The sequence below is a fragment of the Cicer arietinum genome, chromosome 6 (genome assembly GCF_000331145.2).
Source record: "Cicer arietinum cultivar CDC Frontier isolate Library 1 chromosome 6, Cicar.CDCFrontier_v2.0, whole genome shotgun sequence".
NCBI classification, from domain to species: domain Eukaryota; kingdom Viridiplantae; phylum Streptophyta; class Magnoliopsida; order Fabales; family Fabaceae; genus Cicer; species Cicer arietinum.
Window position 1 is genome coordinate 59505618 of NC_021165.2, and position 20419 is coordinate 59526036.

The 20419-nt window shown below is 29.0% G+C and overlaps 1 protein-coding gene across 1 annotated transcript; it reads left to right on the forward strand.

The window, feature by feature from the left end:
- Positions 1–15409: 15409 nt before the first annotated feature.
- Positions 15410–19673, forward strand: LOC101502728 (aspartic proteinase 39-like). Its single transcript, XM_073369638.1, has 7 exons — positions 15410–15517; positions 16815–16943; positions 17100–17195; positions 17311–17365; positions 18328–18410; positions 18573–18829; positions 19535–19673. Exons 1-7 carry the CDS (start codon positions 15410–15412, stop codon positions 19671–19673), a joined length of 867 nt encoding a protein of 288 aa, XP_073225739.1.
- The last annotated feature ends 746 nt before the right edge of the window (positions 19674–20419 follow it).

Below are 20419 nucleotides of genomic sequence, written 5' to 3' on the forward strand. Positions count from 1 at the left end.
ATTATAAAAATACCAGAGGGAATAATTTATACAAAAATTAAAAAAATAACTACTATAATTATAAAATAAAATAAAAATTTCAGCCTAAATTTCAACTAAATTTTAAATATAAAAATGTAAACAAAATTTTTAATTATAGAAAAGAAATTCAAAATAACTAAAATCATATTGCAAAATAATTAAAATAGACGCAAATCCATATAAAAAAACATAGTGGTTTTGATTGAAAACAAGAGAGAATGTATATCTGATTTAATCATATTTTTTTACATGCATAGTGAAAAAATATCATTACAAATTCACGGTCTTCAATTTTGACAAGGAGAGTAGAAAAGGAAGAGGAAGAACAAGAGAAGGAAAAAAAAAGACTTCGATTTGGATGAGAAAGAAAAGTATATCTGAATTAAATGTGAGAAAAAATATAGAGAAAAAAAAAAGGGAGATAATGTGAGAATAGATACATACTAAAGTGAAATTTGATTTTTCAAATTTCAAAATGAATCTTAGTAATTTTGAGAGGTAGAAATATTGACTAAATTGTTACAAAATTTTATGATCTATCAAAACTTTAAGAGTGAATTTATATTTTCATGAGTTAGATTGATATTAGATACACAAATGTTGATGAGTGTTTTAAAGTTATATTATACCTAATCATTATTATAAATAAATAAAAATATTTTAAAACTTAGTCTCCAACAAAAGAAAAATACTTTTAAACTATTTAATAATATTTTTTTTAATATATTATTTATTTTATATAAACATTTAATATAGATGGTTTATTGTTTGACATTAAAAAAAGACAATTTAATAATTAGATGTGTTGAACATTCTTTTTAGTTTTTGACTCAAAATTGTCAAGTTATGATGCACTACATGTCAACATCTATTCTTTATATTTTTTTGTGTGAAAGTAAATAAACATGAGTGACCCGAAATGTTATGATTTCTTCTTCTAAATTACAAAATAAACCATCATAAGTGACGAACCCGAAGGACTCGGCGGCGACTCTGGCTGAGAAATAGAAATTGTTCTTGCAAGGGTGAGTACGGTACCGTCGTAGTGTGGTTGTGTAGTCCAACACACCGTGCAAATACTCACAGTCGAGTAATGGAACTTCCACGTAATAGTTCACAAAACACTGAGGTGAGCGACGTTGTATCTCTCACTCCACTCGCACAAGGGAGTCTACTTTCAATGAGGTGCATGCTACATTTGTGTCTATCTCTTTTAAACCCCTTTTGAAATTTGTTTTCTGTTTTTAATACACACAACAAATTTTTGGATATGTAAAGATGTGAGCCATTATACATAATGTTTATTATTATTACTCAGAATCTTTTTTTCTCTCTTTACACATAGTGTTTATTATTATTGTCATTATTTTCATCTTTTTTCTTAATTTGATTTCATATCTAAAATTTACCATCAATTCATCAATCTATTTTATAGTTAATTTGAAGTTGGAACACCCAACTTACTAATATGATGAGCTGCAAAGTGAAAGGTGAGGGATTAGTTAGTGTGAGCACTGCATGATTTACATTTTCATTGTTCATTTCTTTATTTTAGCTTAATTCATTCACACTGAGTAGTATAAAATAGCTCAAACGGTAATCTTAATAATCATTCACATTATCATTCTCTCTTCCTCTACTCTATTATATTTCAATTTTCACTCCTTCAATTGCACCACTACCGCTCTTTTTCTACTCTCAATTCTTAAACAAAAAAGCATTTCTACATTAACCAAATGTTTTTGGCATGTTGCTTGACCATCCTTGTTGTACCCATGATGTGTACCTGTTACCTCACTTTAAATCGAGTTGTGCTACTCAACCAACGTGTTGAGATGGAGACGTTGAGAGCTCACGACAGAGCTCGAAACTCTAAAATATTGCATGGCGTTGTCAATTTTCCCGTCCAAGGCAACTTGATGGTAATTATCTCTCTCATAAACTCCTTCATTTATTACTTTAGTTTCTTCTATTCCCACATTATTATCACATTCTTTTCTTTTCCTCTTATGTTGTGTTGTACATTTATTAAATGATGCAAAATATTTGCCATTAGATGTAAGCTCAACTAAGAATTAGCTTAACCAAAGCATGAATGCAGTTGAAGCTAACACAACAACTAAAACTTGCATTATAGGCTAAACTGTTTGTTTCTTTCAACAAGCATACAACTTATTTTATCATTTATACAAAAAGAAAGGAAAATGAATGTAGTATAATCATTGTATATAATGCTAAGTGAAGTTAGATACCAATACATCTGAATACATAGTTAGATAGGGAAATGATTTTTTTTTAGATGTTCATAATAATATTACATATTCAATTTATCTAAAAAAAGATGAATTTAATTTAATTTTATTTATATGGAATAAGAGGGAGTGGGATTTCATTAATAATTGATGGCTTTTATTTTTGTTCAAGATGTATACAACAATAGTCAAGTTGGAATCTCCACCAAGGGAATATGTTGTGTTGATTGATAAAGGAAGCGACATTCTCTATTCTCTACGTTAGTTGCAATCAACGTGATAATTGCCCTCAATCTAATGGACTTGGGGTAAGGATTTTCAATTTTCATTATTTCTTTTTTACTATGCATACTTAATTATTAGTACTACTTACTTATGGTGTGGTGCTTGTTTTGTTGCCTTTGGAACCAATATTTTTATTTTAAATTTAATATTTGTTGCTTGTTGTGTTGTGTACTCTGCAATTTAAGTTCAATTTCTTTGACACGTTGAATTCAACCACGACTGTGTTGGTTCATTGTTCGGACTATCTATGCCCTTAGGGGGTTCAAGGTGTGGATGTTCGATGCTTTCATCTTATTAAACTGTGCACATACATCTATAGGTATCAAGATAATAGTACTACCACGGGTGTTTATGTCACTGATAAAATGAATTTTGACATATGTTTTGTAGTTATTTAGAAGTTTGCACACCAAACTTACTGATATCATGAGCTGCAAAGTGAAAGGTGAGTGATCAATTAGTGTGAGCACTACATTATTTACATTTACATTCTTTATATTTTCATTTCTTTATTTTAGCTTAATTCATTCATACTGAGTAATATGAATAGCTTCAACGTTAATCTTAATAATCATTCACATTATCATTATCTCTTGCTCTACTCTATTATATTTCAGTTTTAACTTGTCCAATTCCACCACCACTTTTTTTCTACTCTCTAACCTTAAACGAAATTGCATTTCTACATTAAGCAATTCTTTTGGGCATGCGGCTTGGCCATCCTTGTTGTACCCATGATGTGTACCAATTACCTCCCTTTAAATCGAAATTGTGCCGCTCAACCATTGTGTTGAGATGGAGATGTTGAGAGCTCATAATAGAGCTCGTAACTCAAAAATATTGCATGACCCCGTCCAAGGCAACTCGATGGTTGGGTACAATCAATTATATCTCCCATAAACTCCTTCATTTATTACTTTAGTTTCTTCTATTCCTACATTATTCTCACATTCTTTTCCTTTTTCTCTTTTGGTATGTTATACATTTATTAAATGATGCAAAATATTTTACATTAGCTTAATCAAAACATGAATGAGTTAAAGGTGACACAAAAACTAAAACTTGAATTATAAGCTAAACTGTTTTTTTTTTCAGCAAACATACATCTTATTTTATCATTTATACAAAAAAAGAAAATGAATGTAGTATTATCATTTTATATAATGCTATGTGAAGTTAGATATCAATATTTCTGAATGCATAGTTAGATAGGGAAATGAATTTTAATTATTTATTTTTAGATATTGAAAATAATATTACATATTCTATTTATCTAAAAAAAGCTAAATTTTATTTTATTTTATTTGTATGGAAAAAGAGGGAGTGAGATTTTATTTATAATTGATGGTTTTTTTTTCTTTTTTTGTTCAGGATGTATACAACATTAGTCAAGTTCGGATCTCCACCAAGGGAATGTATTGTGTGTTGATTGATACAGGAAGCGACCTTCTCTAGGTTAGTTGCAATCAATGTGATATTTTCCTTCAATCTAATGGACTTGAGGTAAGGATTTTCAATTTTCAACATTTCTTTTTTACTATACATATTTAATTATTAGTATTACTTATTTATGTTGTGGTGCTTATTTTTATTTTAAGCTTCATACTTTTTGTTTGTTGTGCTGTGTTGTGTTGTGTACTCTGAAGTTTAAGTTCAATTTCTTTTATATGACGAGTTCATCCACGGTCGCGCTGATTCATTGCTCGCACCGTCTATGCCATTTCGAGGTTCAAGGTGCAGAAGTTCGATGCTCTCCTCCCGTTAAACAATGCATATATACGTATCGTATCAAGATAATAGTACTACATTGGGTATTTATGTCACTGATAAAATGCATTTCAACATGATCCTCAAGCAACCTTCTCCTTCCGGTGTTAACTCTTCAGCCACTATATATTTTGGGTGAGAAACAATTATGCTTACTTATTTTGGACAATTATAAATTTGTGTGCATGTTGGAACATATAGAAATTAGACTTGGATAGGCAGGTCAAGGGAGCCTATGTTAAAAGACTATAGGACTTAATTATAGATAATGTTCAGAATGGGGAGTCTTGGGGGGAGTTAAATTGATCATGCAAGCTTTGTCAATAGGTTAATTTTTTAATAAATTCGAGAATTGGTAAATAGTAGGATTTTATATCTTCTCTCTTAGTTTGTGCATTCATTCTAATGTTTTTGTTAATACTAATACTTAATATGAATTTTGACATTGAACTATTTACAAATTATCAATTTATAAACTGGTAGAGTTTTGGTGAAAGAAAGATTTATATAACTCATGTATAATATGTAAAGACATTTGAAAATGGTAATAAGTAGTGTGCTTTGAAAGAATTATTTGTAGGCATTGGGTGATTGTATTTGTATACACTTTAAGTGTATGCATTACTAAGATTGGTTGGCAGAGAAAAAGAAAGAAAGAAATTGTTGCATTATTTATTACATGAAAATCATTTTTGATGTCATGAAACTATAATCATGATTAGTGGCGCTTGGGCTTGTTTTTGTGATTTGGGGCACAACGCATTTCATGTATAGTTTAATCATGTAAATTTTATATAAAGGTATATACTAAAAGTACCTTGTGGTAGTATCGATATTTGGATGAGATGATTTGTTTTGGCAAACATTATGTTGTTATATTTTGAAGATTCAGAGTACAACTTGTGTTTTATATCTTGCTCTGATACATAACTCAATTTTGACTTTTGAAAAATGATAAATAAATATGGATTTTGTTTTGAAATAAAACTTTATTGAAGTGTTGTTTTGGCAATAGGTGTTGTACCCATCTTGATTGGGGTTTATTGAGACAACAACAACGTTTGGTGGAATCTTTGGGTTCGACCTTGGTTCTCTGTCTGTTGTGTCTCAATTGTCAGCACGTGAAATAATACCCAATGCTTTTTCTCATTGCTTGAAAGGAGATGGCAATGGGGAGGCATTCTAGATCTTTGTGCGGTTGTGGAGCCAAGTATTCTCTATACTCCATTTGCTCCATCAAAGTATGTTCTCCTCTGCACTGTTTTTCTCTTCTTTTTTTTTTTTTTTTTGTAGTTTGTGGATCATTTTTTCCATCAATTACACAATATTGATATAAAATGATAAATAAATATTGATTTTGTTTTGAAACAAAACTTTATTGAAGTATTGTTTTGGCAATAGGTGTTGTACCCATCTTGATTGGGGTTTGATTGAGACACCAATAACGTTTGGTGGAATCTTTGGGTTCGGCATTAGTTCTCTGTCTGTTGTGTCTCAATTGTCAGCACGTGAAATAATACCCAATGCATTTTCTCATTGCTTGAAAGGAGGTGGCAATGGGGAGGCATTCTAGCTCTTTGTGCGGTTGTGGAGCCAAGTCTTCTCTATACTCTATTTGCTCCATCAAAGTATGTTCTCCTATGCACTGTTTTTCTCTTTTTTTTTTTTTTTTGTAGTTTGTGGATAATTTTTTTCCATATATTACACAATATTGATATAAAATGATAAACAAATATGGATTTTGTTTTGAAATAAAACTTTATTTAAGTGATGTTTTGGCAATATGTGTTGTACCCATCTTGATTGGGGTTTGATTGAGACACCAACAGCGTTTCGTGGAATCTTTGGGTTCGGCCTTGGTTCTCTGTCTGTTGTGTCTCAATTGTCAGCCCGTGAAATAATACCCAATGCTTTTTCTCATTGCTTGAAAGGATATGGCAATGGGGAGGCATTCTAGTTCTTTGTGCGGTTGTGGAGCCAAGTATTCTCTATACTCCATTTGTTCCATCAAAGTATGTTCTCCTCTGCACTGTTTTTCTCTTCTTTTTTTTTTGTAGTTTGTGGATCATTTTTTCCATATATTACACAATATTGATATAAAATGATAAATAAATATTGATTTTGTTTTAAAATAAAACTTTATTGAAGTGTTGTTTTGACAATAGGTGTTGTACCCATCTTGATTGGGGTTTGCTTGAGACACCAACAGCGTTTGGTGGAATCTTTGGGTTCGGTCTTGGTTCTCTGTCTGTTGTGTCTCAATTGTCAGCACGTGAAATAATACGCAATGCTTTTTCTCATTGCTTGAAAAGAGATGGCAATGGGGAGGCATTCTAGCTCTTTTTGCGGGGTTGGAGCCAAGTATTCTCTATACTCCATTTGCTCCACCAAAGTATGTTCTCCTTTGCACTGTTTTTCTCTTCTTTTTTTTTTTGTAGTTTGTTGATCATTTTTTCCATATATTACACAATATTGATATAAAATGATAAATAAATATGGATTTTGATTTGAAATAAAACTTTATTGAAGTGTTGTTTTGGCAATAAGTGTTGTACCCATCTTTATTGGGGTTTCATTGAGACACCAACAGCGTTTGGTGGAATCTTTGGGTTCGGCCTTGGTTCTTTGTGTGTTGTGTCTCAATTGTCAGCACGTGAAATAATACCCAATCCTTTTTCTCGTTGCTTGAAAGGAGATGGCAATGGGGAGGCATTCTAGCTCTTTGTGCGTTTGTGGAGCTATGTATTCTCTATACTCCATTTGCTCCATCAAAGTATGTTCTCCTCTGCATTGTTTTTCTCATTTTCTTTTTGTAGTTTGTGGATCATTTTTTCCATATAACACAATATTGATATAAAGAAGCATACAAGACATTATTTAAAGTAGTTTACAGAATAAAATTTGTACAATTATATTATTGTCTATTGACAATTAATAATTATAAAATTTAACAATTTTGCTTTTGGTAGTTTTACAATATGCTAGGTTGAAAGATAGGAAACAAAATTTGATTGCTTGAAAATTACTTGACATAACACCCCACTAGCGAGTATGTTTAAAATATGTTCAAATCAACCAGTTCTTGGAGAAAAAAATTTATTAATTTAATTTAATGATTTTTCTATTGAATGTAAAAATTGACATTGCTAATAGTCGGGTTCTTAAAATGTTTCTTATGTTGTTTTTATTTTTGTCAAATGGTTCACATTTTTAAATGAAATATTTTGCGGTATAATTGACCAATCTTTGTCTTTTCAATTAAATCTTAGGAATCATTATTACATGAATCTTTGGAGCATTGTTGTCAATGGACATCTCCTCTTAATTGATTCAATTGCATTTGCACTAGCCAAATATGGAGACACGGGAAAAACTATTGATAGTGGTACAACATTGGCATATCTTTTTCTGGGAGTCTATAATCCTCTGGTCAATGCAGTAAGATTTCTTGTACCTTGCTCACAACATTGAAATGTTGAACTTTTTCTCATTTGAATTTTCCATGATGAGGAATTATACTTTGCGAAAAAATAGTGAGAATATTTTCTTACTCGTTGGTTTACTTGTCTCATGATTTGTCTATTTCGTTAAATCACCGATCGATATTATTCCTTCGAATTGTATTAATTTTCTCACATTTTTGTCTTATTTGACTTGTATTAAGTTTTATCATGTTGGATATATAGATCAATTTTGAACCATTCTTTGATCTAGTCGATAATTGTTTTTTGTTTAAAATTAGGAAATGATTTAATGAAGACTTATATGTCTTAAGATACTTCAAAAAAAAAACAAAACAATTTAACACCATATTGGAGTTTACATTCTTTTTTATATAATTCTTATTATTTATTTTCTTAAAATTGGGCTTGCTTGTTTCTGTTGTATTCTAAATGAGTTTGTAGATAACTGCTATAGTGTCACAATTTAGCCATCCCTTTGTTTTAGAAGGAAACCCGTGTTATCTGGTCACAACCAAGTAATTACAAATATAATATTTGTTATTAAGATCTTTATGTACTTCACATGATCTTTATTTACTTCTCAATATTTCATTAATTTTTTTGTGTTTCTTAAATATTCAGTGTAGATAAGTTTTCTTTAGTCAGTTTTAACTTTGTGGGTGGAGCATAAATGGATGTAAAACCAGCCCAATACCTTATGCAGAGTAATTTCATGGTAAGCATAAATTAAGTTTATTATGTTGTTTGTTATATTTTTGCATACAAGTTATTCTTTGAAATTGTATGTCACTAATGTGTCACTTTGCTTTAACATAATGTTGGGTTGTGGTGCATAGGTTTCCAGAAAGTGGAAAGTAGACACAAACGATTAAGAGGTTAGATAGATGATGGACCAATTTAAACAGACTCTATAACTCTTCTATTAATTAGAAGAAGAAAATTATAATTCTCTCATTTGATTATTATATGGAATCTTTTTTTTTTTTTTGTCTGATTAAATGGGAACTTTTATAAATGGTAAAATATTCTAAAAATGTTATGTATCAGGCGTAAATAATTAGCGTGCATCATTTTATTAGAAATTCTAATTTGTTACTACATCACAGATTCACTAAACTCGTTGCAATTGAAAATGAAAAACGCATTGATTTAGTGTTAAAAAAATGGTTGGATTCTAATAATCATCCTTCAAAGTGATTTCTAATAGATATTTGTCTTAAAATTGAAAACTTGTTTTAGGTTCTATGTTTGTGAATGTCAATGTGACCCTGAGCAAATACAAGAACAATAATCATAGAGCAAACCGATCGAGTTCCATCATCACTTTAGAGTTAGGGATTTTGTCAAAGTTATTTCCTATAACTATTGTGGCTCTTTTTATGCACACAATATAATGTTCACCGAGTTACCATTTTTTTAATTTAGTTTCAATATTCAATCTATGTAATATTCATATCTTTAAAATCTATAAGTTACATGTGTTTCTTTAATTATGATGTTGTATATATGGTTGTTGTTTTCTATTAAGTTAATGGGTACTTTGCATTATAGCACATGTCTAGTACTAGTTACCTCTTGCGCAACATAGAAATTTGCATAAGTTTTAAACTTCATTGTATCACGATTTTAGTTTATTGCAACTTGACTGGCAATATTTGATGGACATTGGGAATCTTTCACTTTCATAACTATGTTTCTTGTAAGAAGCATTGTTATCTCAACACTTAAAATAAAGTAATTCTTTCAACTTTCTATTAATTTTCTCCTTCTCTATTTTAATCCACTCATGTATTTGCTTGATTGTTCAATTTAACATGGATAGTGTCTAAATGTGTTTTAAAAATATTTAATATAATAAAGTAAAGCAAATGAATTTTACTTGTTAACGTGTAATGGACATATACAACTCTATGTGTTACTCTCTGAATTGCATACCCAGCGTTAGAGTAGATAAATAAATTCAATGTTTATATACAAGATAATAAGTTGTTTTAAATTAATTTGATAGGAGTAGGAGTAATTTTTATGTTCAAATTAATATTGCTTAATACATATTTAATTAAATATGATTTTATTGAGTGTATTTGTAATAAATCTAATGTTAATATACAAGATAATAAAAAGGGGGAATATTAACATGTATCCTAAGGGTATTTGATAAGAATTCTACAATTTTTGAGTAGAGAAATTCACAATATCTAATACAAAATATTTTTATATTTAATATCCTAACATGTAGAAGAGTTAGGGGGTCAATGCTAATTATTTTTATATTTTTATATTTTTATCTTTGAATTAAAATGGTATTAGCAAATATAATTCAATGCTAATTATTGTAAAAAGAAAATAATTAAATGCTAATTTTTCAAATGTTTAAATGAAAAGATACGTTTGGAATGAGATAAGAAAACTAGATTACAAAGAAACTTGAATAGATTCATCTTTTCCCAAATTTATTGACATAATTTGAAATTAAACAAATAATAGACTAAACAAAGATAGAACAAACACAATTAAAAGCAAAATACATACAACAATCTTTTTAGTTATTGAATTGAATCGAATTAATCATTTAATTATTTTTTGAGTTAAATCCTTTAAATTTTAAATCTTCAAAATGTTTTTTTTTTTTTTTGTTTCTGTTTAACTCCATTAAAAAAAACTCAAATTGTTGTTATAACGAGTGTATGTGCATGAAATTTTTAATGTGATAAGTCGAGAAAGTATTCTAGTTAAAAATATATTCTTAATTACTTTTTCAATAAAAAGTATAAATCATAAATTAAAAGTAATTAGAGTTCTTCAAGCTCATCCAATTTAATGTTTCAAGCCCAAAAGTTGGGTAATGGACAGAGATGCCTTTGTTATCCAAATCTATGTTCCAAGGCCCAAAATTGGTATTGGACTGCCTTTGCAATCTATGTTCATATTTCTTCTAAGGCCTAACCAACGGAGTAGAATTTTTAGTTGTTAGACTATTGGCCTAACAATATAAATATATTAATTTGATATTTGATTTTATAAAATATTTTTCAATTTTTTTTTCTATAATTGACCGTTACTAAACGTTATTAACATTGATGATATGTCTCTTAAGAAAAATATTAGAACTCAAAATAGTTCTGACTTTATAGGACATTCTCAAATTAGTCCAAGTATATATGAATATTTAAATTTAGTGTTTAATTTCAAAAAACCTTTCTCAAATCTATATTTATATTAATGTCGGTTACTAAACATGATGGATAGTATTGTGTCAGTTAACTGTATTGTTGCCACTCTAGTCATAGTAATACAAAATATTTGAAATTATAAAATAAAGAGAACAATAAGTTCTAATAGGGGAGAAAGAACTAAGCGTCTAAATCAATAACACATTAAATTTGAAGATCCAATCAAAATCAATTAAATTAGTTCATTTTTATTCATATTTGGTCTAAACTAATCAAACAAATCAAACTCAACATATGTTGGTTCATGATTCAATTTCACATCATATAAAAGCGATCTCTTGTTATCTAAAATAAACCATTATGTTTTTATTATTATTTCTTTTATTTCACATTATATTAATAGAGTTATCTTAAAATATGTGTATTCATATATATATATATATATATATTATTTACGTCATTGTAACATATGCATTTTATCTTCTGAAATTATATTTTCACATTGAGTAATTTGAAAAGGTAATAATTGTTCTTCATCTCACAAACTCTAATGTGCGTCTCTTCACAAAATCATAGACTTTTTAGTAAAAATATATGTTTTTTGGGTTCATTTGTACACAATTTAGAATAAAATGAATTTATATATTTTAGTGTGTATGATTGCTTTTTGTAAAAATAAAACTATATATTAAATTAAAACTTGTCCAATCACATTCTTTTGAACCTTGAATCAACGTACATGAGTTTAATGTAAGATTCAATTTTTCTCTCTTTGTGAATTCCAATTCAATTTTAATTACCTTGTCTATTCCTCTTTTTCTTTCACATGTACTCCTCTTCCTTAATTAATTCATATTGGGTTATTAATAATAGTGGGCCTAACAGTAGGTTGTTGTATGCATGGAAGAAGCTCGAAATTCTTGGGCTTCAGGACTGGGCACTGATATGTTGCATTGATCACTACACCATCAATATGCTCAATAAGTGATTGGCTATTTACTAGTTTATTTGTCTGTAACTACTTTAACCTTATACGTTATTTACTACTTTTTGTAAAACAAAACCAAATTAACTATTTTTTTAAATAAAAATACACTTCATTCAAATTATAAATATAAATATTTTGAGAGAAACACGTTTACAAAATACATATATCAAAAGTCAATGAGAAATAATAAAATCGAAATTTTAATCTGAACAATCAAATTAATTTATTTTATATATAACTAATGGTCGAGAATAATTGTTGGTGTTTGCTTAATCAACTATAGATGGCCACAGACATGATTAATCCAATCATGTTTTGTCAAATAACATGTAAGATTGAGAGTGGAGTTATGTGATAGCCCCCACCCTTTAATCAAATACGGTATCGACAAAATCGATCATTTTTCTATAAAAATATTGTATTAAGATAAGAAAACAAATAATATCATTCAACATTGATGAACAAACCACCATCACACTCAAACAGTGAAATCATAGATAATCACAGAAAAAATTAAATATACATAAAAAATTATTTATTTAAATAAAATAAAAGAATAAATTAACTCTTGAGGGGTGAGTTTTTTCTGATCAACGGATCGAGGAGCCACTGCTAAATTAACTTTTTTTTTTTGAAGATATCTTAATAAAAAGTCTAAAGTGAATATGTGCTGTAAGAAAAACATTAAGGTATTAATGAATTTATTTTTTATATAATAAAATAAAGTCAAATAATGAAACTCATTTAATTTTTTTTTTAAAATTAATAATATTTAAGGATGGTCGTGATTCTTATGTTGGATTTAGTTATTTATATTTTATGGGTAAGCCTATAATCAATAATTAAAATATAAATTATTATATCAATTATTAAATTCTAATTTATAATAATTCATTTAATTATATATAACGAATATTATCATTTGGGTTGTATATATTGTAACATTTTCATTTTAGGGCCATTTTTATCAATTATTTCATACTTATAATGTTTTAGTTAATTACATGTTTATTTAGTGCAGTGTTATTTTTGTATGTTGTCTTGGTGCGGTATTGTTTGAAATTTCTATCTTTATTGTATTCGTTTGGTTCATAGTAACAAATCAACTTCAATCTAGTTCAAATTCAATTAATGATTTCAGTGTCTTTATCATTACAACTCCAAATATACGAGTATTATGAACACTTCAATTTTTTCATATATGTAGAGTGTCACATTTGTAAGCTTTTGTCATTTTATGTTATTAATATAGTTGTTGTGAATTTGTTCATAAATTTATCATTTTCATTTTTTGTAACTTTCAATTGTCTTAATTGATATATTCAACCAATTTAAATGGACGAATGCATTACTTTTTAGTAAAAAAAATGTATCATTAAATGATGCTTCAATATCCTCGTCTTATATTTTTAATGTTCCTATAACTTTCTAAATGTTAGATGATGATACTAATTTAGGCATAAGGACGAGTCAAGGCATTAATTATGGTTCAATTGTTTCTATCTTAAGAATTCAAACTTTTTTTGCCTCTAGGAATGACAAAGTCAAAGTGGACAAAGTCAAAGATGTGAATGTCAGAATGTTTAATACGATAAGTATTAATTTAATTTTTTTTTTAAATAGCACATTAAGGTAAACATTGTAGTTTGAGTGTATTAGCTTTAAGAATTTAATCTTTAAAGGATAAATAATGTTGTGGGAAGTAACGAGTGAGAAAATTTAAATATTTAAGTATTCCTTATCTTTTAGAGTCTAGAATTGAAGTTGTTGGCTTAAGAATATGATCATTTAAGGTATACAATCTTGAGGTGATTTTTTAGAATGTATGTATTATTTGTGATTGTTATTGTGTATTGAGTACACCATGATATGCATGATTTTGTGATGAATATTATTGAGATGGGTCAATGAGAGACATATAGAGGTTGTTTGCTAGGCGGGTTAATCCGAAATTAGGGGTGATTGCATTTTGATTTCAATTTGGAAATTTGATGTAATTAACAATAGGATTTTGCAAAAAGTGAACATTGAGTTTTCACGAGGGTAGAATAGAGACCAACTCCCAAATTTAGTGTATTGGACTTTTTTAAGCTTTGTCATAAGTCTCAACTTAATAGAGTGGCGTTGGCGGTCAAGATATTAATTTATTACCTTATTTTGATTATTTAAAAGATTTTACTCACGTAATATTTTCGAAAAATATTTGCAAAGCCTTTGGTGAATCTATCATATTTTATTTAATTTCACGAAATTTGTTGTATGATACATATGATTAAAATGTGATACTGTTAAATACGCAAAACAAATTTTAAAATCATTTTATTTTTTTTATGAGAAACAATTATTTTTTAATTTATTATTTAATTAAGATTTTTGATATTAAATGTGTCACGTTAGAAAATTAGAAGAGTAAATTACGGAGTAGATTTAGAAAAGAAACAAAATAAAGTTTGTAGGAGTGACAAGTGCCACATTATTTAAATTATTAAAAAAAACTATTCAACAACTTAGCAGAAATTTAGCTATTTAGAGAATCTGATGCGTCTGATTTAGGACCACCATTAAATAAAACAACAATTATAGTAAAACTGTTCTACGAATGTATTCATGATTCACAGCTTTCTTTACTCACACAACCTTCCTTATTTTGTTTTTGTTGAAAATTGGTCGAACATGATTGAGAATTGCATTGACCCTTCGCACCGTCCAACTCACGCAACCAGTCAGTCAAATCAGCATACATAAAATTGATATTAAATTATTTAAAAGATTCATTTTCCAATTCAATGTATACTAATTATCTTTTTAGCAATTCCCCTTTTAATGTATACTAACAAACAATCAATCAAAAATTCATTTTTCATCTTGCCGCAAAGTGTAGTATTGACGATATTCATAGCAGAAAATTGCCGTTCTTCAGTATCTGTAGAAATTGGAAGTGTGAGAATAAAAGAAAACACAAGAGGATTGACGTCTTACTTTCTAGATTATACCATTCAATGAGATAAGCTTAACAATAATATATTTTATAATGACAAAAAACACAAATAATTAATTTAATGATAAAAATTATAATTATATAATAAATATGAAATCAACTGTAATTATTCAGTGTAAGTGTAAAACTAGTTTATGATTAAAATCCATATTAGTATATTTTTTTATTTATTGCTGGAATTGAACATTATTTTTTATTTGAATGACTATAATTAGATGTGTTGAACATTCTTTTTGTTTTTTGACTCAAAGTTGTCAAATTATGATGCGATACATGTCAACATCTATTTTTTATATTTTGTGTGAAAGTGGCCAAATTTGTATAATGACAAAAATAAAATAAAACATGGGTGACTCAATATATTATGATTTCTTCTTCTAAACTACAAAATAAATCAGCATAGGCGGCGAACCCCAAGGACTCGACGACGACTCTGGCGGAGAAATAGAAATAATCCTTACATGGGTGAGTACGGTACCGTCGTAGTGTGGTTGTGTAGCCCAACACACCGTACGAATAATCACAATCGAGTAATAGAACTTCCACGTGATGGGTTACGGAACACTGAGGTGAGCCACGTTGCATCTCCTACTCCACTTGCACAAGGGAATCTACTTTCACTAAGGTGCATGCTACATTTGTGTCTATCTCTCCTAAACCCCTTTTGAAATATGTTTTCTATTTTTAATACACAACAAAATTTCTGATATGTAAAGATGGGAGTCGTTACATATAGTGTTTATTATTGTTACTCGTAATTTTCTTTATCTCTTTACACATAGTGTTTAATATTTTTGTCATCATTTTCATCTTTTCTCTTAATTTGATTTCATATCTAAAAGCTACCGTCAATCTGTTTTGTAGTTATTTAGAAGTTTGAACACCAAACTTACTCATATCATGAGTTGAAAAGTGAAAGGGGAGTGTCAATTAGTGTGAGCACTGCATTATTTACATTTACATTCTTTATATTTTCATTTCTATATTTTAGCTTAATTCATTCACACTGAGTAATATAAATAGCTCCGACATTAATCTTATTAATCATTCACATTATCATTCTCTCTTACTCTACTCTATTATATTTCAATTTTAACTCGTCCAATTCCACCATCACTCTTTTTCTACACTCTAACCTTAAACGAAAATGCATTTGTACATTCACCAATTATTTTTAATATGCTGCTTGGTCATCATTGTTGTGTCCATGATGTGTACCAGTTACCTCCCTTTAAACTGGGATTATACCGCTCCACCATCATGTTGAGATGGAAACGTTGAGAGCTCACGACAGAGTTCGCAACTCAAAAATATTGCTTGGCGTTGTCAATTTTCGCGTCCAAGGTAACTCGTTGGTAATTATCTCACCCATAAACTCCTTCATTTATTACTTTAGTTTCTTCTATTCTCACGTTATTCTCACATTCTTTTCTTTTTCTCTTATGTTGTGTTGTACATTTATTAAATGATGCAAAATATTTGCTATTAGATGTAAGCTCAACTCAGGATTAGCTTAACCAAAGCATGAATGCAGTTGAAGCTGACACAACAACTTAAACTTGAATTATAGGCTAAACTGTTTGTTGCTTTCAACAAACATACCACTTATTTTATCATTTATACAAAAAGAAAGGGAAATGAATGTAGTATAATCATTTTATATAATTCTATGTGAAGTTAAATACCAATACATCTGAATGTATAGTTAGATAGGGAAATGATATATATTTTTTTTAGATGTTCACAATAATATTACATGTTCAACTTATCTAAAAAAAGCAGAATTTAATTTCATTTTATATGTATGGGATAAGAGGGAGTGGGATTTCATTAATAATTGATGGCTTTTTTTTTTGTTTGTTCAAGATGTATACAACAATAGTCAAACTGAGATCTCCACCAAGGGAATATATTGGTTTGATTAATAAAGGAAGTGACCTTCTCTGGGTTAATTGCAATCAATGTGATAATTGCCCTCAATCTAATGAACTTGGGGTAAGTATTTTCAATTTTTATCATTTCTTTTTTATTATGCATACTTAATTATTAGTACTACTTACTTATGGTGTGGCGCTTGTTTTATTGCCTTGAGAACCAATATTTTTATTTTAAGCTTAATATTTGTTGCTTGTTGTGTTGTGTACTCTGTAGTTTAAGTTCAATTTGTTTGACAAGGTAAATTCATCCACAGCTGTGTTGATTCATTGCTCGGACTGTCAATGCCTTTTCGGGGTTCAAGGTGCGGATGTTCGATGCTTTCGTCCTATTAAATAGTGCACATACATCTATATGTATCAAGATAACAGTACTACCTCGGGTGTTTGTGTCACTAATAAAATGCATTTTGACATATGTTTTATAGTTATTTAGAAGTTTGAACATAAAACTTACTGATATCATGAGCTACAAAGTGAAAGGTGAGTGATCAATTAATGTGAGCACTGCGTTATTTACATTTACATTCTTTATATTTTCATTTCTTTATTTTAGCTTATTTCATTCATACTGAGTAATATAAATAGCTCCAACTTTAATCTTAATTATCATTCACATTATCATTCTCTCTTGCTCTACATTATTATATTTCAATGTTTACTCGTCCAATTCCACCACCATTCTTTTTCTACTCTCTAACCTTAAACAAAAATGCATTTCAACATTAAGCAATTATTTTTGGCATGCGGCTTGGTCATCCTTGTTGTACCCATGATGTGTACCGGTTACCTCTCTTTAAATCGGGATTGTGCTGCTCAACCATCGTGTTGAGATTGAGACGTTGAGAGCTCATGACAGAGCTCCCAACTCGAAAATATTGCATAGCGCAGTCAATTTCCCTGTCGAAGGCAACTCGATGGTTGGGTACAACCAATTATCTCTCCCGTAAACTCCTTCATTTATTACTTTAGTTTCTTCTATTCCCACATTATTCCTACATTCTTTTCCTTTTCATTTATGCTATGTTGTACATTTATTAAATAATGCAAAATATTTGCCATTAGCTTAACCGAAACATGAATGCAGTTAAAGGTGACACAAAAACTAAAACTTGAATTACAGGCTAAATTGTTTGTTTTTTCAGCAAATATACATCTTATTTTATTATCTATATAAAAAAGGGAAATGAATGTAGTATAATCATTTTATATAATGCTATGTGAAGTTAGATAGCAATATTTCTGAATACATAGTTAGATAGGGAAATAAATTTTATTTATTTATTTTTAGATGTTGAAAATAATATTACATATTCTATTTATCTAAAAAAAGCTATATTTTATTTTATTTTATTTTATTTGTATGGAATAAGAGGGAGTGAGATTTTATTTATAATTGATGGCTTTTTTGTTTCTTTTTTTGTTCATGATGTATACAACATTAGTCAAGCTCGGATCTCCACCAAGGGAATATACTGTGTGCAGATTGATACAGGAAGCGACCTTCTCTAGGTTAGTTGCAATCAATGTGATATTTGCCTTTAACCTAATGGACTTGGGGTTAGGATTTTCAATTTTCATCATTTCTTTTTTTACTATACATACTTAATTATTAGTACTACTTATGTTGTGGTGCTTATTTTTATTTTAAGTTTAATACTTCTTACTTATTGTGTTGTGTATTCTGCAGTTTAAGTTTAATTTCTTTGATACGATGAGTTCATCCACGACCGCGCTGATTCATTGCTCGTACCATATATGCCCTTTTGAGGTTCAAGGTGCGGATGTTCGATGCTCTCCTCCCATTAAACATTGCAGATACACGTATGAGTATCAATATAATAGTACTATCTCGGGTGTTTATGTCACTGATAAAATGCATTTTGACATGATCCTCAAGCAACCTTCTCCTTCCAATGTAAACTCTTCAGCCACTGTGTTTTTTGGGTGAGAAACAATTATGCTTATTTATTTTGGACAATTATAAATTTGTGTATATGTTGGAACATATAGAAATTAAACTTGGATAGGCAGGTCAAGGGAGCCTATGCTAAAAGACTATAGGACTCAATTATAGATAATTTTCAGAATGGGGAGTTAAATTGGTCCTACAAGCTTTGTAGATAGGTTAATTTTTTAATAAATTGGAGAATTGGTAAATAGAAGGTTTTTATATCTTCTCTCTTAATTTTTGCATTCATTCTAATGTTTTTGTTAATACTAATACTTAATATGAATTTTGGCATTGAATTATTTACAAATTAGGAATTTATAAACTGGTAGAGTTTTGGTGAAAGAAATATTTATGTAACTTAGGTATGATATGTAAAGACATTTGAAAATGGTAATAAGTAGTGTGCTTTGAAAGAATTATTTGTAGGCATTGGGTGATTGTATTTGTAAACACTTTAAGTGTATGAATTAGTAAGACTGGTTTGCGGAGAAAAAGAAAAAATTAAATTGTAGTATTTCTTTTGGTGGCATGATTTGTTTTGGCAAACATTATGTTGTTATATTTTGAAGGTTCAGAGTAAAACTTGTGTTTTATATCTTGCTCGGATACATAAATCAATTTTTACTTTTGAAATATGATAAATAAATATGGATTTTGTTTTGAAATAAAACTTTATTGAAGTTTTGTTTTGTCAATAGGTGTTGTACCAATCTTGATTGGGGTTTGATTGAGACACCAACAACATTTGATGGAATCTTTGGGTTTGACCCTGGTTCTCTGAATGTTGTGTCTCAATTGTCAGCACGTGAAATACTACCGAGTGCTTTTTCTCATTGATTGAAAAGAGATGGCAATGGGGGAGGCATTCTAGCTCTTGGTGCGGTTGTGGAGCCAAGTATTGTCTATACTCCACGTGCTCCATCAAAGTATATTCTCCTCTGCACTGTTTTTCTCATTTTCTTTTTGTAGTTTGTGGATAATTTTTTTTTCCATATATTACACAATATTGATATAAAGAAGCATACAAGACATTTTTTAAAGTAGTTTATAGAATAAAATATGTACAATTATATTATTGTCAATTGACAAAAAATAATTATAAAATTTAACAATTTTGCTTTTTGTAGTGTTACAATATGCTAGGTTGAAAGAGAGGAAACAAAATTTGATTGCTTGAAAATTACTTGACATAACACCCCACTGGCGAGTATGTGTAAAACATGTTTAAATCAATCTGGTCTTGGAATTTTTTAATATTAATTTAATTAAATAATTTTTCAATTAATGTAAAAATTGACATTGCTAATAGTCGGGTTCTTAAAATGTTTCTTATGTTGTTTTTCTTTGTCTTAAAATTGAAAACTTGTTTTAGATTCTATATTTGTGAATGTCAATGTGACCCTGAGCAAAGACAAGAACAATAATCCTAGAGAAAATTGGTCGAGTTTCATCATCAGTTCAGAGTTGGGGATTTTGTCAAAGTTATTTCCTGTAACTATCGTGACTCTTTTTACGCACACAATATAATGTTCACGGAGTTACCATTTTTGTAATTTAATTTCAATATTAAATCTATGTACTAT